Source organism: Astyanax mexicanus, chromosome 5, assembly GCF_023375975.1.
Source record: "Astyanax mexicanus isolate ESR-SI-001 chromosome 5, AstMex3_surface, whole genome shotgun sequence".
Taxonomy (NCBI): Eukaryota; Metazoa; Chordata; class Actinopteri; order Characiformes; family Acestrorhamphidae; genus Astyanax; species Astyanax mexicanus.
In genome coordinates this window covers 55,278,126-55,297,553 of record NC_064412.1, presented here as the reverse complement: position 1 = coordinate 55,297,553, position 19,428 = coordinate 55,278,126, and the positions used below count along the sequence as shown (strand labels likewise).

The 19,428-nt window shown below is 36.1% G+C and overlaps 2 protein-coding genes across 3 annotated transcripts; one reads left to right on the top strand and one right to left on the bottom strand.

Moving 5' to 3' along the window:
* Positions 1-43: 43 nt before the first annotated feature.
* mtif2 (mitochondrial translational initiation factor 2) lies at positions 44-10,354 on the top strand. 2 transcript variants are annotated; one of them, XM_015604539.3, is made up of 14 exons: positions 44-205; positions 508-658; positions 1,418-1,559; positions 1,676-1,835; positions 2,590-2,750; positions 3,058-3,234; positions 3,714-3,853; positions 4,298-4,422; positions 5,376-5,580; positions 6,286-6,538; positions 6,647-6,787; positions 7,538-7,702; positions 8,254-8,394; positions 9,808-10,354. In XM_015604539.3, exons 2-14 carry the CDS (start codon positions 515-517, stop codon positions 9,975-9,977), a joined length of 2,124 nt encoding a protein of 707 aa, XP_015460025.3. In that variant the 5' UTR covers positions 44-205; positions 508-514; the 3' UTR covers positions 9,978-10,354. The 2 variants fall into 2 exon arrangements, with proteins under 2 accessions (XP_015460025.3, XP_015460024.3); XM_015604538.3 differs by having other exon boundaries at positions 498-658.
* A 187-nt stretch (positions 10,355-10,541) lies between these two features.
* On the bottom strand, positions 10,542-18,010 carry fam210b (family with sequence similarity 210 member B). Its single transcript, XM_007244172.4, has 3 exons — positions 17,373-18,010; positions 15,451-15,623; positions 10,542-12,893 (listed from the first exon to the last, which is right to left on the bottom strand). The coding sequence occupies exons 1-3, from the start codon at positions 17,838-17,840 to the stop codon at positions 12,677-12,679; spliced, it is 858 nt and encodes a 285-aa protein (XP_007244234.3). The 5' UTR covers positions 17,841-18,010; the 3' UTR covers positions 10,542-12,676.
* Positions 18,011-19,428: the final 1,418 nt, after the last annotated feature.

Sequence of the window (19,428 nt, the reverse complement as noted above, 5' to 3'; positions counted from 1 at the left end):
GTCAAACACCCGAAAATCTGAGCCAGCGCAGTGCAGTGTGGGAAGAACTGTCATGGCGGCGCCGTATGAGCAGCAGTAAGGTGCCACTCAGTGCAATGACATCTGTAGAGATTTATTCTCTTATATTTACTCTCTTTGCGCTTCCCCTGAGGCTAAACGCTGAACTGATGCTGCTGCAGTTTAGCCTTAAAACGCAGATATAAAGGTAAGAGCACTTTATTGGGTTATTAAAGGATATAGCTTATAGTTATAACATTATAACAACACATGTGCTGTAGTTATCTAATTTAACATATCCAGAATTATATATTAGAGGACATGAAACATAGTAGCACATGTTTGGTTGTATATTGAATATATTGAATTATGATTTAGCTCATGTTACACACATACAGGTGTGTAACTTAGCTTTTTTTATTATTTGGTTTAATGCTCTTCCTGCATGTGTTGGGTCGATTTATTTCATTCCCTTTCTGTCTGTGATTTATTGAATTTAGTGTATTACAGAACAGCAATGAAGAGAATGGTGGCCTTGGTCAGATGGGCTTCATCAGCTCATATTATTGATGTTCCCAAACTTCCTGTTGTCTGTCGATGCACTACATGGACCCCTGCACCTCCCTACACCCATCATGTACGATACCTGGCTACTCATAAGGTGATAAAATACACTCATTTCTTTTATTCTATATATGGGATTTTAACAGGTCCATTGTACAAGCCAAGCATATGTACATTTAGAATGGAATACATTTATTTTAGACAGGGTTTAGGTGAAATGGTCAAAATTAAATCACGTTTTCAAACAGGATATTAGGTAGAAAGCACCGTGTCGTGATTTCTTCTTCTTCTTCTTCTTCTTCTTCTTCTTCTTCTTCTTCTTCATTGATACTGATTAGGGGTTGGAATCTCTAGGAACCTTACAAAACCTTACTCTCTCTCTCTCTCTCTCTCTCTTTCTCTCTCTCTAGTGTGCTTATGCAAACACACACACACACAGCTGTTAAGTGTGGAATATGGAGCTACACTAGCATTTATTTCCTCCATTAAATCAGCACATTACAATATTAACAAACATCAAAACTACACTAATGTATTATAATACTGTAAAAAAGGATTTATGCAATTCAGTACCAGCATTTAAAAAAATGTTATCTTGATTTTGTCCATGATTTAGTCACAGAATATTGTTGATTAATACAGTTATTTTTTTATGGGATTGACACCAATAATACAAATCCAAGGGTTTCTAACATTGATTTTTTTATTCAAATGTATATACCCATTGTCAAAAGCCTAGACTTCAGGAAGAAAAAGTGTGAATATCGGGATTAATTTGCATTAATTTGTATTTCTTAATCATCAAACTTTGCAGGGGTTATATATTGATAACTCTTCTTTGTGTTATTCTGAGCAGGGAAAAGGACAGTACAAAGACAAGAAGACAAACAAGAAACCTGTAAAAACTGCGAAACACGAGAAGCAGGAGAAGCAGGAGGTGGAGATCAGACAGCTGATGACCGTATCTGAACTTGCTCAGGCCATGAATAAAGACGTGGGTCAGTGCGGATAATACTTTAATTTTTTTTTACAAGTAAATTAAAGCACACTGTTCTGTTAAGGATAGATATTTTATTTACATTATACATGTTTACGTCTCGTTACACGTCTGCAGATGATGTGTATGAAGCCCTGCTTAATGAGGTGGATGTGGAGCCGGACACTGTTCTGGAGGACAAATGGATAAAAGAGGCAGTAAAGAAATGTGGGATGAAATACAGATGGGCCAAAATTGCAGAAACCAAAGAGAAAGAAAACAAAGACGTCCAGAGACAGTAAGTTTCTGTTGATATATAATTACACAGCTTAAACAGCCTTTGGAAATAAATATATGTTTTTTTACTAAGGATTCCTGGATGGTATAATACAAATACAGTTTTAGTTAGTAAGACAAGTTTTGCAAATGTAAGTAATTCTGTTCTTTCTGCATTTTTAAAAATGTATTGTTTGAAAGTTTACAGACACTGCACTTTTTGATTTCTTTTTTATTTTAAATTGTAACAAAAAAAAATCTTACAAGATTCAAAAATATATAAAATATAAAAGTCTAATAAAAGTATGCTAAGCAACTCCTAGATCAGTTTTAAACTTGGACCTCCTACTAAGGTTTAGCAGAACTAAATTACTCATTGTCAGACCTAATATCAGTCATTTGCTTTGTAAAATATACACAAATAATTTAATTTCTCTGATTTACAGCTTTTTGGTAGTACTCAAAAAGTAATTTACCACTCTGTTGCTAGCAACAGTAGGTATTAAATAAATGTTGTGAAAATTGTATTCAAAATAGTTGTATCAGTTACGTTAATTGAACAGATAATGACCTCTCTGAATAAGATTAAAATACTGATGTAAAATAATCACTATATTTCTGCTGTAGACTAAAAATGTGTTAGTTTTAGAAAAAAAGAAAAAAAAATACCATTTGAGTTTTTTGTAAATGATTCTAGGTGAGTGGCAAGTGATTTGTGTACATGTTGGTGTGCATTTTTTTTTTTTTTTTTTTTTTACCTATTATCTCTCTTCCAGACCTCCTCCAGATCCTGTCTGTTTAGTGAACAGACCTCCAGTAGTGACTATTATGGGGCACGTGGATCATGGGAAGACCACGCTGTTGGACAGCCTGAGGAAGAGTCAGATTGTGGCACAAGAGTTTGGAGGAATCACGCAGCACATTGGAGCTTTTCTAGGTATCAGTATTACCAGATTATAGGCCTTCTGTAGTCTACAACAACTTCAGTATCACTGTGTTTCTTAACACGGGCCCTGGAGACATGCTGTCCTGCTCATTTTAATGCTTTCCCTGCTTTATCACACCAGATTATTCAACATTAATTTAATATAACATTATATTCATTATGGCTTTTAGAAAAATGTGTTTTGGGTAGATGGGTAGTTTTGAGGAGTTTTTGTCAAATTTGTTGAAGATGCAATCAAAATCCACCACGCATAGATGCTAGGTACTTACTGTTGAATTTTATGTTCATTACTATCTAGTCCAGTTGCCCTCGGGTGAGATGATCACATTTCTGGACACTCCTGGTCATGCAGCATTTTCAGCCATGAGAGCCCGTGGATCCCTGGTTACTGACCTCATTATTCTGGTTGTTGCCGCTGATGATGGAGTGATGAAGCAAACCATTGAATCTATAGAGCATGCCAAGAAAGCCAAAGGTAAACGGAACATCTTGCACCTTATTAAAGCCCTTGGGAACACTTAGTAATGGATTGTTTTTTTTATTTTTAGGCTTTATTACAGGTTTAATATGTGTTACCAATCATACAGCATATCAGCCAGTGCCAACAAGACTTAATAGTGCAGCGGTCTAAAGTGCTGCTACTATGATCGGGAGATTGCTGGTTCGAATCCCAGTCATGCACAAGGCTGCGTCTGTGAGCTGATGTATCAGAACCGCGTCGTTGCGCTTTCCTCCGAGCGTTAGCGCTGTGATGCTACTCTGTAATGCTGCATCAGTTCAAAAAGAGGTTGTGGCTGACTTTATCCTCCTTGTGTTGTGGCATCACTAGTGATGGGGGATATACAGCTGAATAGCATTCAGGTTCCCAGGGGCTTTAAAAATCATCAACATTTAATAGAATGTTATCATATGGATTATCATATTGTCATAATATTTTTAATATATTTTTTCTAGTGCCAATCCTAGTTGCAGTGAATAAATGTGATAAGCCTCAGGCGGACCCCCAGAGGGTGAAACATGAACTGCTGGCTCATGATGTTGTGTGTGAAGAGTTCGGAGGGGATGTTCAAGCCATCCACATATCTGCTTTAAAGGTATGTGTGTGTGTATGAGATATTTCCAAATGTTTGAGGCCCTTTCAAGCAATGCAATCAGTTACTTTAAGAGGAATCATTTGCTGATACGGATAAGCTTGGAACAGCTTGTCTAGAGTCCCTGTAGAGAAGAATTTCCCAGAATGATGGTTTGATGGAGCTCTATCCAATAATCTTGTGATGATTTGGGGAGTTGGAGATGTTTCATGGTGATTTTACCCACATACTGACCTTACTGAATTTAATCCAATTGTCACAACAATGCCAAATCTTAAATCTATTAAAAAGTCTTTCCTGGACTGTAGAGGCAGTTACCCCAACAAAAGCAGAATATGTTTTTATATATATATCCTTGATTTTGGAAAAAAAAAAAATTTCCTGTCCATATAATATGTGTTTGTGTGTGTAATATAGACAAATCTAAAGTTTTATTTCTATCCATAGGGTGAGAATCTCTTGGAGCTGGCTGAAGCCACAGTAACGCTGGCTGAGATTCTGGAGCTGAAGGGTGACCCCTCAGGCCTGGTCGAGGGCACCATTATAGAAAGTAAAACAGACAAGGGCAAAGGGTATGTAATTGTGCTTTTTTTAATTAAATCAAGCATTTAGATTTATCATTCCTTTGTGCAGTCTATTTTTAGTTTACAATTAAACTTTAAATTTAAATAGTCTAAGCAATCTTAACTTCTGGGAATATAACATTAAAACCCCAGTTACCTGGGTTTAAATATTTAAAAAATACATGTTAATACGAAAGATCCAATGTTATATATTTAATATATATGTTTTATGACTGTTAACATTAATGCATTAACGCATGCAGTTAATCTGGATACTAATTAACTTTTTTTTTTTACTAATTTAATCACATGACAAAATTGCTAGAGCCTGGATACACATTAGCAGTTTTAAGCGATATTAAGCGATATAACATTCAATTAAAGTTTACTCCTATATCTGTGATATATCTATGATGTGCCTGTAAATTTGTTACAAAAATTGGTACCACTTTAAAATAAGACTACCTTTATAAAGTGTTTATAAATGGATTACAATTAGTTTATTAATGGTTACTAATCAGGTTGTAAATGCCTTAAAATCTTTAATAATCAGTTATAACTCATAAGTAGAAAGGGCAACAATATAGATGGCTGTGTAATATAGTTCACTATTTGGCAAACAACAGGTCATTGTTGCCCTTTCTACTGTACGTATGTGTTATAACTGATTATTAATGGTTTTAAGGTGTTTACAACCTGATTAGTAACCATTAATAAACTGATTGTAAACCATTTATAAACCCTTTATAAAGGTAGTCTTATTTTAAAGTGGTACCCAAAAATTATATACATTTATTTATTACTCACACAGACTACTTTTCATTGTGTCAAAGCCGTCATTTTTGTCAGTGTTTTACCATAAAAAGATATACTTGGATATATCTGCAGAAATGTGGGGGATGTACGTACTCACTTTTGCGATGCACTGTAATTAAAGGTTAATTAATTGAGTTGTTTCACAGGCCTGTTACTGCAGTGATCGTACAGCGAGGCACGGTGAGGAAGGGCTGTGTGCTGGTCGCAGGAACAGCCTGGGCTAAAGTGCGTCTGCTGTTTGATGCGAACAGTATAGCGGTGAAGGAGGCGGGGCCAGGCATGCCGGTGGAGATCGTTGGTTGGAAGGAGCTGCCTAATGTTGGTGAGGAGATCCTGGAGGTGGAGTCAGAGGTCAGTTTGAACATTATACACAGTATATCATGACACAAACGTATTGTGTATGGAAAAATATCTTATTGCATATCGTCGCTGTCCTATGAAAAACAAACACTCATCTCAATTTTTAGTTTACTACATTATTTGAACAGACAAACTGTCCCTTACACTGTGCCAAAATTTCTTGATGAACGGACCAATAGAAACTCTTCAAAATGACCTGAAATAAAATCTTTTTACATTGACTTCCTTGGACAATGATGATATATTCTTTTTTGAAAGCATTATATTATTTACTGTAAAGCTTTAATTATATTATTATAATTATAGTTATCTCGGAAAGGCCACATGAATTATGGGATATCGAGCAAGGCCTGATTGTGGGTGCCAAGATGAATAGATAATTCCATTTCAGAAGATTCCAAAGTAATGATTATCATTCCTCAACCAGAGAAAGAGGGCATTACCACCCACAGTGGACAGTGCAGTGGGTGGTAATGATATTGTGACCGGCTTAATCAACTAACATTAAAAATATTACATCCACCTCCAGTGCAGGAGGTTCCACACACATATCCCACAGATAAGTGCAGCATTTCTTAGCTTTCAAAAAATTTGACAAAAGTCATGGGACACCAGTACCCTGTTCCTATTATGAGACCGTGCTCATTAAAACCTCAATGTGATTTTTTTATTTATTTATTTATTTATTTTTTATAGAGCAGGGCTCGTGAGGTGGTGGAGTGGCGCAAATACGTGGAGGAACAGAACAAGCTGAAAGAGGATCAGAGGGTGATCGAGTCCAAACAGGAAGAGCACAGAGAGAGCTACCAAAAAAATCGAGAGAAACTGGCTCATCTCAAATGGAAGAAGAGAAGAGCTGTTCAATACCAGGAGTACAAACTTTGCATAGCCAACAGACCCATCCAATCCAAAGAAACTAAACACCCCAGTCTGTCCCTGATTATTAAAGGTAAATGTTTATGAATAATTATGTTGTATAGAATATTTTGTTTCATATTATTACATTTCTAGTATGATAAAAGGCACATGTTCTTACTGACTACCTGGCTGTTTGCAGGTGATGTTGAAGGCTCAGTGGAGGCCATTCTGAACATCCTTGACAGTTATAACACAGAGGAACAATGTCAAATGGAGATAGTGTATTTTGGTGTTGGGGACATCTCAGAAAACGATGTTAACTTGGCGGAGGCATTCTCAGGTGTGTCTTTATAAAATATTGTATTTTTTGTGTCTATTTTTAATGGTCTTAACTAAATGAATAATCGTATTTTACACACTATAAGGCGCACATTTAAAATTCTTTCATTTTACTCAAAAGCGTTAGTGTGCTGGAGCAGCGTTAGCATTAGCTGCTAACAGTGCTAAATGCTAGCTTTTTTTTTTTTACCAATCATAGGTGAGTATATCGTAGCAGACTGTAGTCTGTGTGTTTACCATGTTAAAACAAGCTGCGTGGGATAAACCGCTTGCTAATATCGCCCTGCCTTACAGGAACTCTCATTTACTACTAGCGGTTAGCTGCTAATGCTAATGCTGCTGCACCTAGTCTTAGTGGAAAACTGGAAATTCAAGCTTACTGTAAAAAAAAAAAAAAAAAAGGAAGTGCTTTACTCAACCAAATAAACAAGATGGTTTTCAGGAGAGAAATCTGTGTAGATTAACATCCAGCTTTTACCGTTTTGTTTACTTTACTTAGCTTAACCTAGCTTAGCTTAACTTAGTTAATAACCCTCTCCACCACCACCCAGTGGCGAGACCTGCTCAATTAGAATTAAAACATGGCGACACCCCTGTTCCTTACTAGTGTCGCATAATGTGCCTTATAATTTAGTGCACCTTATAGTGCAGAAAATACAGTAAATAAGCACTGATAACTGATGTATTAAGTAACCAGGTCATCTTTCTCACAAATTTTGACAATCCCTTTTTGTCTTTCTAATAATGCCAGGAATAATATACGGCTTCAACGTTTCTGCTAATAAATCGATACAGGACATGGCGGCAAAGAAGAAAATACCTATAAATATGCACCGCATCATCTACCGTTTGATAGACAACCTGAAAGAGGACCTTAGCAGCCAACTTCCCACAACCACTGAAGAGAATATAATCGGTAAGCTGGCACATTTCTTTCACAAATATAGTTGTTCGTGTTTGTGTTAATTTAATTTATTTTGGGCTGGAAATATTAAATTAACCCTGTTTGAAGGAACAGTGTTGCAGGTGCAAAATTCTATATTACACCAAAGGCATCAAAGATAATTATTTGTGGTTTGCAATGCTTATTCAACCTAGACTACCATACTTTTAATTTAATATGGTGATTTTTTTTATTTTTTATTTTCATATATATATATATAATATAATGTATTAATATGTATTTATAATAATAATATAATGAACAGCAATGCTGTTTGGACTTGCACCATATTTAAAGGGTATTCTTACCTTGCACATAATAATTCTGGATTTACATCGAAATCAATATAATAAAGTGAGTGAGAAATTGAGTGAAAGTATATCAGTTCTTTCCCCCACATTCTTCTTTTTATTCTCAATGAGTGCTTTGCTCATTTATGACCTCTACAACTTTGGAAACAGTCATTTGGAGCTGTTTTTTTTTGTAGATCTTGTTGGAGGAGATTAAACCGGTTTATTTTTCAGGTGAAGCTACAGTTCTGGCCACATTTGACGTGACCGTAGGAAAGAAGAAGCTCCCAGTGGCCGGCTGCAGGGTGCAGAAAGGACAGCTGGACAAAAAGATGAAATTTCGACTCATCAGAGGAAGAAATATTGTCTGGGAAGGTATCCTGCACTTTTTTTTTTTTTTTATAAAAACAGCCATTATTGTCCTAATCTAGAATTAATAAAGCTTTATTTCAAGTACTTTATTAGGTACCGCATGAGAAGATGATAAACATAGAAGGAACATATAAAAAAAATATTAAATTTCACCACAATTGTTAAGATTGTCAAGATTATAAATTCACAACTTGACATTTTTTAAATAGACTAATAGTAATAGACTCAGGTTGTATTATGCACTAATAATATAAGCACATAGGATACTCTCATCGCTAGGCTGTTCTGAACAATGGAGGTAGCGTTAGGTTCAGTTTCGCCACCTCCTTTGTGTTCTATACGTTTTTTGAGCTTCCTGTTTCTATTTTTGAGGCTGATCTTCTCGCTCTAGTGCTGCAAAAGCTGCTGAGCGTGTTCACACGTTCTCTGTGCACTGATGGCTGCAGGTATACACAAGTTGAGTGTGAACTGAGTGAGTGTGAGCAGCCTGTGCCTCCTTCTTATTATGTTTCAGTCTCACACACTTTGTGTAGTGCATTGTAGTTACAGATTAATGAGAGAATGTTTATAATCAGAAATTTTGTAATAGCTATCAAATTGATTAATCGTTGCAGCTCTACATATGACTGCAAAATGTAATAGATTAGATAAGGATGGATGTTATATAGTGAAGATGTTTTAGTGAGCTTGGTAATGTCGTTTAAATAAATTAAATGTCTCTGTAGATTATATATGTTTATATATGTCTTAGGTTTAAGGCAATCATTTTAAATTGTTTATCATATTTTTATTATAATGCATTAGGAGACACTAGTAAGGATGCCTACAGCATTTAAACATTTTATTTTGAAGTTAATCTACACAAATTTCTTTCCTGAAAATTGTTTATTTGGGTGAGTAAAGCACTTATGTTAATGCACAGTAAGCTTAGATTTCCGAAAGATATTTTGTCTAAGGGTGGTTTTTAAGTTAAGTTTCTCCAGCACTAAGGCTGGGTGCAGCAGCATTAGCATTAGCCGCTAACTGCAGATAGTGGTTTGTCCCACGTAGCTTGTTTTAACATGAGGCGAGTATAGAGGCGAGTATATTGGACTATAGCATGCAGACTATAGTCCAATATACTCGCCTCTAAATAGCGAAAGAACTAGCGTTGTGGTTAGCGGCAAAAGCTAATGCTGCTGCACCTAGCCTTATTGCTGGAGAAACTTCACTGAATGCTCACCTTTATAATGCTGTACTTCAGTGGAGTGGCTTTACTGCTCCTTAATACCTGACTGGTAGAATTCATACATAAGGCACTCTGGGTTATGAGGTGCACTGTTGATTTTTGGGAAAATTAAAGCATTTTATGTGCGCATTATAGTGCAGAAAATATGTGTAGCCAAAAGCTCACAAATATGTTCCATTTTCTTTTAGGATCTCTGGTGGCACTAAAACACCACAAAGACGATGTACAGTCAGTGAAGACAGGGATGGAATGTGGACTCTCTCTGGACAATCCCGTTGAATTTAATGTTGGAGACGTAATTTTCTGTTATGAAGAAACTGAGAAACTTCAGAGAATATCGTGGGATCCAGGATTTTAAGGGGCTGTGCTGAAATCCTCGGTCTCAAAGAGACCAATACTTCCACTAATGCGCTACAGCTGCACCACTGGTGTTGTAGGTTGTTCACATCTTATACTTTTCTTAAGATTTGAATAATCTATTTAGATTAGTCAAAGAAATATACATCTGTCTTATAAATGTATCCAGACATAATCCAGGCAAATTCATAATATAAACCGTGTTTAAACTGGGTGTATGGCAGAATTTCATTTAGTAAAACTAACTAGAACAAACCACCACAACATGCAAGTGATTATTGCAGACATTCAACTCTTATTTTGCAATTCTGTGCAATCCCTCTCGTTTATTGTGCAGCAATGTTTGTGCAATTGTTGTAGAAAATGTTGTAATGAAATTACAACATTACAACAAACTAAAGAAATTGATGCCGGTTGTACAGTCATTTGGGTTCATACTCCTGCAGGAAAGTGAAATGCCTAATACTATAAGAGAACTCTACAGCAGAGATCACTGTAGCAGATGCATAAACTGCTTAAAAAGTGTCTATAAGTAGAGAAGGATAAGAAAAATTAGAGAGAGAAGTTAAAACAATACAATTTATTAGAACAAATGTGCACACTCAAGAGAAAACAACCCGAATCAAGAGGCACAGTCACTGCATGATTTTATTGACAATGAAAATCTGAAATTTTCCTCTTTCTGTTGCACACTTGACCCACTTTCAACTCCACAACTAGCACTTAATGAGTTAAAGAAAGTCTGAAAAAGCAAGAAATCACAAAGGCTACGTTCAGGGCCATATTCTTTCACATTGCAGATACAGTCACTTAAATTCATGTAAGCAAATGATGATGATTTAATAATAATATGCCATCTTTAAAACAATACAAAACTATTTAAATCTTCATAATCATTTCACACTATATTTTCACATTCATTATGTTCAGAAAGGAAATTATCCCACACCCAAATAGGATTAAGCTTTATCACACTTGGTTTAGCTCAAGTAAAAATATGAGTCACAGCTTGTGTTATTATAGTTTCTACACTGCAAAATATGAGTAGTGCTGCCTCAAGCATGTAGAGGCTCAAAATCTCAAACATTCCTCAATACGCTGGGGGTGCTTTCAACCAAACAACAATAGCAGGTGTAAAACCACAATATAAATCAAATGACCGAAATGTGGTCTGCCCAAAAGAGATGGTCCTGGTCTGGACCATTCTTGGGTCCATTTTCATTAGGTTGAAGCAGGCGATTATTACGGATTAGTTAGATACGTGTTGTGCTGAAAATTGACTCCCCTTCGTGTGAACTTGTCAGTCATTGTAGTGCTAGTGACTCTGTATCTACTGTAACTGTAGATTAACCCTTTTTTATAAACAATAAAAGTAAAAGGAATCTACTCATTCTGCTGCATGATGAACGTAGACTTAAACTTAAGGGGAGTCAAATACAAACCGGGATGCAAAATTTGGCACAAACCTAAAAAAGCCCTAGAAAACATTTTTTCAGAACGTTAGAAACCAATTAGAATCAATTATAGGGAGAAGCAGCCCATGTAGGTTATGATGGCAAGACGTCTGAACGTTCTTTAGTGTTTAACTTTCTAAACTGCAGTGTGAAACCAAAACTAAACAAAACAAATGAACACAATGTACAAAACACATTGACCTCAGTTGGCCTATAGTCCAAAGACTTTTATGCATTAAAAACACATAAAGAGGTGCTTATAACAAATTTAGAGAAAAGAACACCTTAGTTGAGGTTCCTGGAGGATCTGGACAAGATACTTGAGGATTTTGGAGGTTTTTATAATTAAAACTGAGGAAAAACCTCTGAAGATGCTTAATGGAAGCGTCAAAGAAAGGGTCTTAGACCCAGTCTTAAGGAACAAATCTTTGCAAGAGTTAAAGTTCTTCTTTATTTGTTTCAGTAAATAAAGATTTAAGAATTTCCTCAAAGCTGGATTTAAATATAATTAGCCAGAAGATTCTTTAAGGCTTTAATTTAAATTCATTCTTGAAGGAACCAGATTTTGTACTGATCGCAGGGCATCTCACGATACAATATTATAAGGATACATTGCCCTTAATAAAAATAAATCAAAATACTGGGATTTTGGGATGCTCTATATATTGCCAGGCAATTCTCTACGATACTTCACAGCATCTGTGTTACTTAAGAAGATAAAATATTATTAAATAATAATAATAAAAAAAACAGGTATCATGGATTTATTGGTGTCAGTTTCACAGAATTCAACAACCAATTGATTTACTCTATTCATTTGATTAGAACCACCATGTGGAGTAATAAAGCAGTAACTTTAGTAAGTTAAATTGAGGAGCAAGTCTTAAGCCTTTGCTTGTTTTAACACAAATAGTGATATATGATGCCAAGTTTCGATAATGTTTAGCAAACGGAGATTATATATATATATATATATATATATATATATATATATATAGTGCAATATCGATATTTTGTCCCACCCCTATTGAGGAATGTTTTGAGTTCTTGGAGGAACGCCTCATTATTTACAGTGCAGAAGTATGCTACTTAAAAAAAATCATCAGAATTTTTTTAATAAGCTAATGGATATGTCTTCAATCATGACTAAGTAATGAAAATGTATGTAAAACCTGAGAAACAGTACACCAGTGTCTCACAGACTTCCAAGTTAGACAGTACAGAAAACACACGTCTTCAGATTTCACTACAGACTAGATGGTGGATGTTTGAAGAGTCCGGTTCTCCGAAGGTGTCGTACTATGAGCGGTACAGAGACAAGGGTGATGCTAATCCGAAGTGGAGCAAATAACTTGTGAACAGCGTACGCCAAAACGAACGTGCTCGTGCCAGCAGCCAACTTTGACTGAACAACAGACTCACTGAAACCCAGCTTACAGAGGAGCGCAGTCATGTTGATCCCACTGAGGAGAGAAATAAATATTAAGTAAGGGTTATTTATATAAAAGAACAAAAATTACAATATTGTACCAAAACTGCACAAATGTCACACATTGAAATACCAAAATATTATTTAATCTGTTAAAATTAACTTGTGTAGTAGTGAAAGTGTTGCCCATGCAAAGAAATAGCCCTGACATTTAAAACGAGCTTCTGCAAACTTTGAAAGTGCACAGGCACTTTATACACACAGAACCTTGATAGGTCGACAGACTATCACGAACAAATAGGTAGGATAAGGAAACGGAGGTGGGCAATTCAACAAAAGTTTGTACTCATTATCATGGTTCACTACTACAAAACAAGTCAATTTCACACTGGATTTCTACTTTAAAGAACAGATTAAGCACCTGAAACATTTATTTTAATTGAAAAGAAAATCAGTTTTCATGCATCTTGGCATCATGTTCTCCTCCACCAGTCTTGCACTCTGCTTTTGGATAACTTTTTGCCGCTCCTGGTGCAAAAATTCAAGCAGTTCCGCTTGGTTTGATGGCTTGTGATCATCCATCTCCCTCTTAATTTTATTCCAGAGGTTTTCAATTTTGTAAAATCAAAGAAACTCATCATTTTTAAGTGCTCTCCTATTTTTTTCCCCAGAGCTGTATATACTCTATAATGAGATAATTACTACCTGAAATAAGGGGTAGACAATATAACACATAGCATACATACTTTTCTTTGAGCATATCATGCATATTTGCAGTGTTAAGTAAACATTGATCCATTGCACATTTAATTACAGAAAGATGGTATTTAGTTATGCTTAATTAGATGGAATATTTTATGGTAATTAGGCTAAATGTAGAAGCACCAGTACAGTATATATACAGTATAGTTTTATAAGCTTTTTTTTTTTATAAACTCTGACAGGAAAATCACATAAGCTAGTACAGTGTTTCAGATAGAGCTTTGGTTTATCTTCCTGCAGTCTATAGGTTAAAATACCAGCAGCCTTCAGAGGATGTTCTGCCTCAGGCATATACATCCTGACAGACACCACTACCCAGATCACAGAAGAGAAAAGGTTAAATGTCATGTCCCACCCACCATGAATGCACATTGTTTTTGTTATCATGAATGAACATCTGTTCTGGTCTTTTCCTGTGTTCAAACCTGATAAAACAGTCTGTTTCAGACTCAAACAGTCCCTTACAGGCACATCACACTGCCTCTTTATCTAAGTAAACAATATGTCTTAACTGTCACTGACGAATTTCCACATTGCTTAAGGGCATTTGCAAAACAGAAGAAAAGGAACGGCTCTGATCACGGCCAATAAACTTGTCCAAAACTACATCCATACTGGGAAGAGCTGGACAGCTTACAATCCAATTAATGTACACGCTCCAAATTAAAAAAAGTTGAGTCCCATGGTTGGATGCACTCCTGGGGAACCTAATGAGAAATCCGCTGCTGTTCATGTGCAGAGCCAACTGTGCAAATCCCAGAGTAAACAAAGGCAGATGAGCTCATTCACTGACTGTGCCTGAGCAGTCATTCACAACACAAAAGTGAATGGCACTCAGCTGAAGAGTCAATTTGTGCAAATTAATGCAGCACAATATATCGTTGTAGACAAACGCTATTGCTATGTTCATGTAGAGCAAATTTAATTAACAGCATTTTTATGGAATATTAAATTATATATTCCTAATATAATTTATTTTACTCCAATATTGGATATACTAAATGCAATAACAATAGTGAGACACTCTGGATCATTTACTTCTGGTGAAATCTTGAAAAAAATCCTAGTAATTTTATAATAGTGCAATATATAACAAGCTGAGCCCACAGAAACAGTTGGGACTTGGCTGCACATTTTGTTGAGACAGTCAGTAGAATAAAAGCTGCATTGAGCGAGACCCCCTCTAAATCTGTGTGTGGATGATCTGGTAACTAAATGGACAATGGTTGTGGGCATCTCAGAGAAAGCTGCATATCAATCTGTGTCAGCACAGAGATGAGCTGTGCAATGGAACAGACAAAGCAATGAGCACAAAATGACCATCATAGAGAGAACAGAGCTGTTGTGTGCAGGCCTACTGTTGCTGACGACACACAGGTGCTAAGCATTTTTGCTGATTGTGATGTGCCTACATTGTGCAGTGCTACATTTCATGCTGCCCTCAAAATGCTTAATTGTATTATATAGGAAACACAGATTCACCATACACCATAAACCATAATATAATAATCACAGCTGTTTTTTAAAGTTCTACACTTGTAAATTACTTAGCAGACAGTGAAACAGCTTTAAGAACTAAAACACACTTAATCCTCCAAAATGTTATAAAATTGTGCAGCTGCACCTGATTGTAATTTGAGGCATTTTAAACAGTAATAAATGTGAAAATTTTCAGATTTCTTTTTTAATTTTGAACTTTTAAAACTATTAAAGCTGGTACCACTGGTATTAAATACGATATTTTGGCCCTTCTCATAAATGATAAACATAAATGATTCTGCTCTCAGTTTAGTAATTAAAGTATAAAACATATAAAAAATTTCTCTCACCTAGACACAGCAAGATAGAAAATTCCAAGGGAAATTAGGGATATTCCAATGTGGAACGACACACCAACAGCTCCATATTCCTTAAACACTTTCTTCAACTGTGCTGTTTTATTTAGCTTCTTATCAGGCACTGGTTCTTCTTTTTCTCCTTGTGGGATATCTGTAGTCTTGATCTAAAAAACAACAGGCAGTACGTGAGAAAAGTTTTAAAATATAAAAAAATAACAATTTCTAATACCATTTATACTAGTCAGAATATTTTCTTAATTGCATTTCTAATGCAAAGTGACAGCTATGCATTTTTTTCCAACTTGCTCTTAACCATCTAAAGTTTCCTTTACAGTTTTGTTGCTACGTGACATTACAGCATACTACAATGTCAACCAACCATTTTTAGATAAAAAGCATTCACCCACACAAAGTGGGTCAAAGGGCAGGAGCAGCGCCTCATGTTACACAAACAGGACACTGCACAGTTCTCGCAACTGAAGGCCCTGTGTAAAATCTGAGGAGGGAATATTAAGCACAGAGGAGTGTTTATAATTAGAGAATTACCCAGACAACATGCGCATGAGTGCATATGGGATCTGAGTGGGTTTATCCATGTGTTGTTCCTGGAAATCAGCAAGACCTTTGAAATGGCCGTCTTCATTAAAGTCTTATTAATCTCACATGGGTCCATCCCATCTAGGACCTGTGTGTAGAACCTGTACAACCCAGACAGGGCTGAGGTTTAACCCCCTATTGGTCCTATTATATCACTGACGTCCATATGCAGGAAAACATGGGTTATCTGGGACACTGCCGTCCACTACACAATATTCCCTTTTTCAAAGGAAGGGTGGAGTCTGTATTTGTAGATAACGGAGAAGACGTTGTTTTTATCTTCAGGAGCATGAGGCACACATTTTTTAGCTGTAGAGTGATTAGGTTATATGCATTGGATAAAAAAATAAATTATTAGTTAGATATGCAGCTAAAGAGACCCAAAAATAATATTAATTGCTACAGCTCCCATTAAAGCATTTCCGATCACTCTCATGCCCGCAGGTGTATAAAAGCAAGCACAGTCATGTAGACAGCTTCTACAAACATTAGTGAAATAATGGGTCTCAGGCTCTCAGTGAACTCCAGCACTGTGGTACCATGATAGGTATGATAGAATTTCCTTACTACTAAATATCCCACAGTCAACTGTCAGTGATATTATAACACAGTGCAAGAGACTGGGAACAACAACGACAACAACGTGCTCTGTCAGTGTAAAATAACAGAGCGGGGTGAAAGGATGCAGAGAAGCATAGTGCACAATAGAGGAACCAACTTTTTGCAGAGTCAGTCCATCATGGGTTATTTTACATTGATTACGCTTCAGAAAAAAAATAATTTCCATTTTTTATTATTGTATTGTTACACCCCTAGTAACAGCATGACATGCTGGATTATTGACTTTGACTGTTGCAGTGATGTATTCTTGAAATGTTTTTTTCCTCCTCCAAAATATTATTACTGTGAAAATACCCTGAAATATTGTGAAATATTTTTTTATTGTGAACATATCCTGAAATATTGTGATATAATCTTAGGGCCATATCGCCCACCCCTAGACTGGGAGTCACTTAGTTTATATTTATCTATAGCTAGTGTATTAGTTGTGTCTAAAATATAAAAACATTTACAACAGTTAAAAATATGCGTAATTAATATTATAAGCTATTATTACAATCTGAATATTATTATTTTTATTTATTTAAAATAATATTTATTAATGTGAGAGATGCCCCCAGTTCTAAAAAGACCCGTATGTGTTGTGTAAGAACAACAACACGCACGCGCTAAGTTAGCTAAGCAATGTGTAACGTCATTTTACATTAGCTAACCTATGTTAGCTGGGTTAGTTAGCTAATTAAATGATGTTTTACCTGATTAACCTCAGTTGTTGGTGCGTTTTTCTCCATGTTGGCTTCTTTTTGACTAGTAGACGAAGCTCTGGACAGTATTCTGTATTCAGGCGCACACAGGCAGGCGTTAAATGTCGTGTTTATGCTGATGTTTATTCCTGGAAATCGAGAAGAGCTGAACTGTGGAGGAGCTGTGGCTGAAACCGACACGGAGGGAAACATGGAGAAGCTCCGGGTCTGGAGCAGCATTCCCCCGCCTAATTCACTCTCCATCCGTCCGCACAGACCATCTACCAGCGCTTTAGCATCAGGGAATAAAGTATATCTTCTGTTTAAACATGTATCCAGCCCTCCAGCGCTGCCCAGCCTGCCCTGCAGCGTCCCTGCTCCACACAGCGCTGCCGGCGGGTTTATTCCAACTTCCGCCGCTCCCGCGAAGTTCCAGCGGTATTTACAGCCTAAACCCGTCGCTCTCCGGCACAGAAACATTCTCCCCCGCTTCCTATCTCCAGATAATGGCGCCCTGACCCGCGCTAACACAGCTCATCGCTTCTGATAACAAAAACTGCAAGTCATGCCCCGCAGAGCCCCGCGCGGTCCCGCTCCGAGCGTCTAATCCATTAAATGCTGCTGCCGCCGCCGCCGCGGACACTTGTCGAGGAGCCTGTGGAGTCCGAGTCACCAATGAGTCATTTTACTTTCGAACAGGTTCTTTTCAGCGAATCGGTTGAACGAATGAATATCCAGCTGGTTCATTTACTACCTTGTTTGTTTTAGGCTAAAGCAGCTAAAATCATACCAGCAATAAAAGCTTCAACTCAGTTTTATTAACTAATACAAACTCAAACTAGTACATTTGAAAATGTGTAACTGTACTAACTATACTGTATAGTACAGTATAGTTATATGTATAATTTATAGTCCTATTTATAGTATACTATAAAGAAATGTATAGTATAATCCTATGTATAGTATAGCTTACTAAAGAGGAATATATAGTAGTCATATGTATAGTATACTAAAGTTGTAGGTATAGTATACTATAGAGTAATGTATAGCATAGAACAGTCATATGTATAATATAGTATAGTTGTACGTATAGTATAGACGTATGTATAATATACGATCATAGTTTGTATAGTATAGTTGTATGTATAGTATACTATAGTAGTATGTATAGTGTAGTCATATATAAAGTGTGCTATAGTAGAATGTACAGTATAGTATACTTTAGTAGAATATATACTATTGTATACTTTAGTCGTATGTATAGTATACGATAGTGGAATGTATAGTATACTATAGTTAATATGTATAGTAACAAAATAGAACTATCTACAGCTCTCTTTTGCATGGGGTTGGCAAACCACTCAGGCAGCAAACCACTTTTTTTGATCATTACACTTCTTCTAAATGTTTTAGTATGTACATTTGGACCGCCTATTTTGGCTGTTTTGTGAATGACCTCCTAAAACTTGGAGCTTGGAGCTTGGAGTGTTTATGGGGACAGTCGAGACCCAAGTGGAAATACAAAAGCACACAAAAAGTGAGCTGGTATGTCCTCTTTAATAAATGGAATTTGTGCAGTTGAGCAAATAAACATAAAATATATATTGGGTTCATACTGTCTGCAATTAAACAAAAAGTGAACGTGATAAACACTGTTTTCCATTCGGTACCGGTTTAATTACTGGTATACAGTGCATCAGAATAATTAGCGCTGTTATTTTTTCTTTTGTCATAGCTTATTACAATGAAATTAGGGCTACACAATATTTGGAAAAATTGACATTGTGATACTTTTTTTATATAGTAACATAACATGTCAAGATATTAATAATGCAAACTGTGTATCAAGGATTGAAGCAAAATAAACGGTGTTGGGTAAAAATAACCGGCAATTATGAAATTTAACATTGAGTAAAACTATTGCACACTATTTCTCATGTGTAAATTGCAATATTGAAGCTTAAACAATATATTGTGCAGCCCTAATTGAAATGGAATCATTAAGACATCATTTGGCAGAGGCATCAATGTCATTTTAACACACACTCACATACACGTGTTGTACATT

Bases quoted from the DNA above. Each gene is read 5' to 3' on its own strand.
- fam210b (XM_007244172.4), bottom strand. From the start codon at position 17,840: ATGTTTCTGTGCCGGAGAGCGACGGGTTTAGGCTGTAAATACCGCTGG. The intron at 15,624-17,372 runs GTAAAACATCAT...GTTGTTTTTTAG, and splicing joins CAACAACTGAGGTTAATCAG to ATCAAGACTACAGATATCCC. The intron at 12,894-15,450 runs GTGAGAGAAATT...TTCTCTCCTCAG, and splicing joins TTCTATCTTGCTGTGTCTAG to TGGGATCAACATGACTGCGC.
- mtif2 (XM_015604539.3), top strand. From the start codon at position 515: ATGAAGAGAATGGTGGCCTTGGTCAGATGGGCTTCATCAGCTCATATT. The intron at 6,788-7,537 runs GTGTGTCTTTAT...TAATAATGCCAG, and splicing joins CTTGGCGGAGGCATTCTCAG to GAATAATATACGGCTTCAAC. The intron at 7,703-8,253 runs GTAAGCTGGCAC...TTTATTTTTCAG, and splicing joins CACTGAAGAGAATATAATCG to GTGAAGCTACAGTTCTGGCC.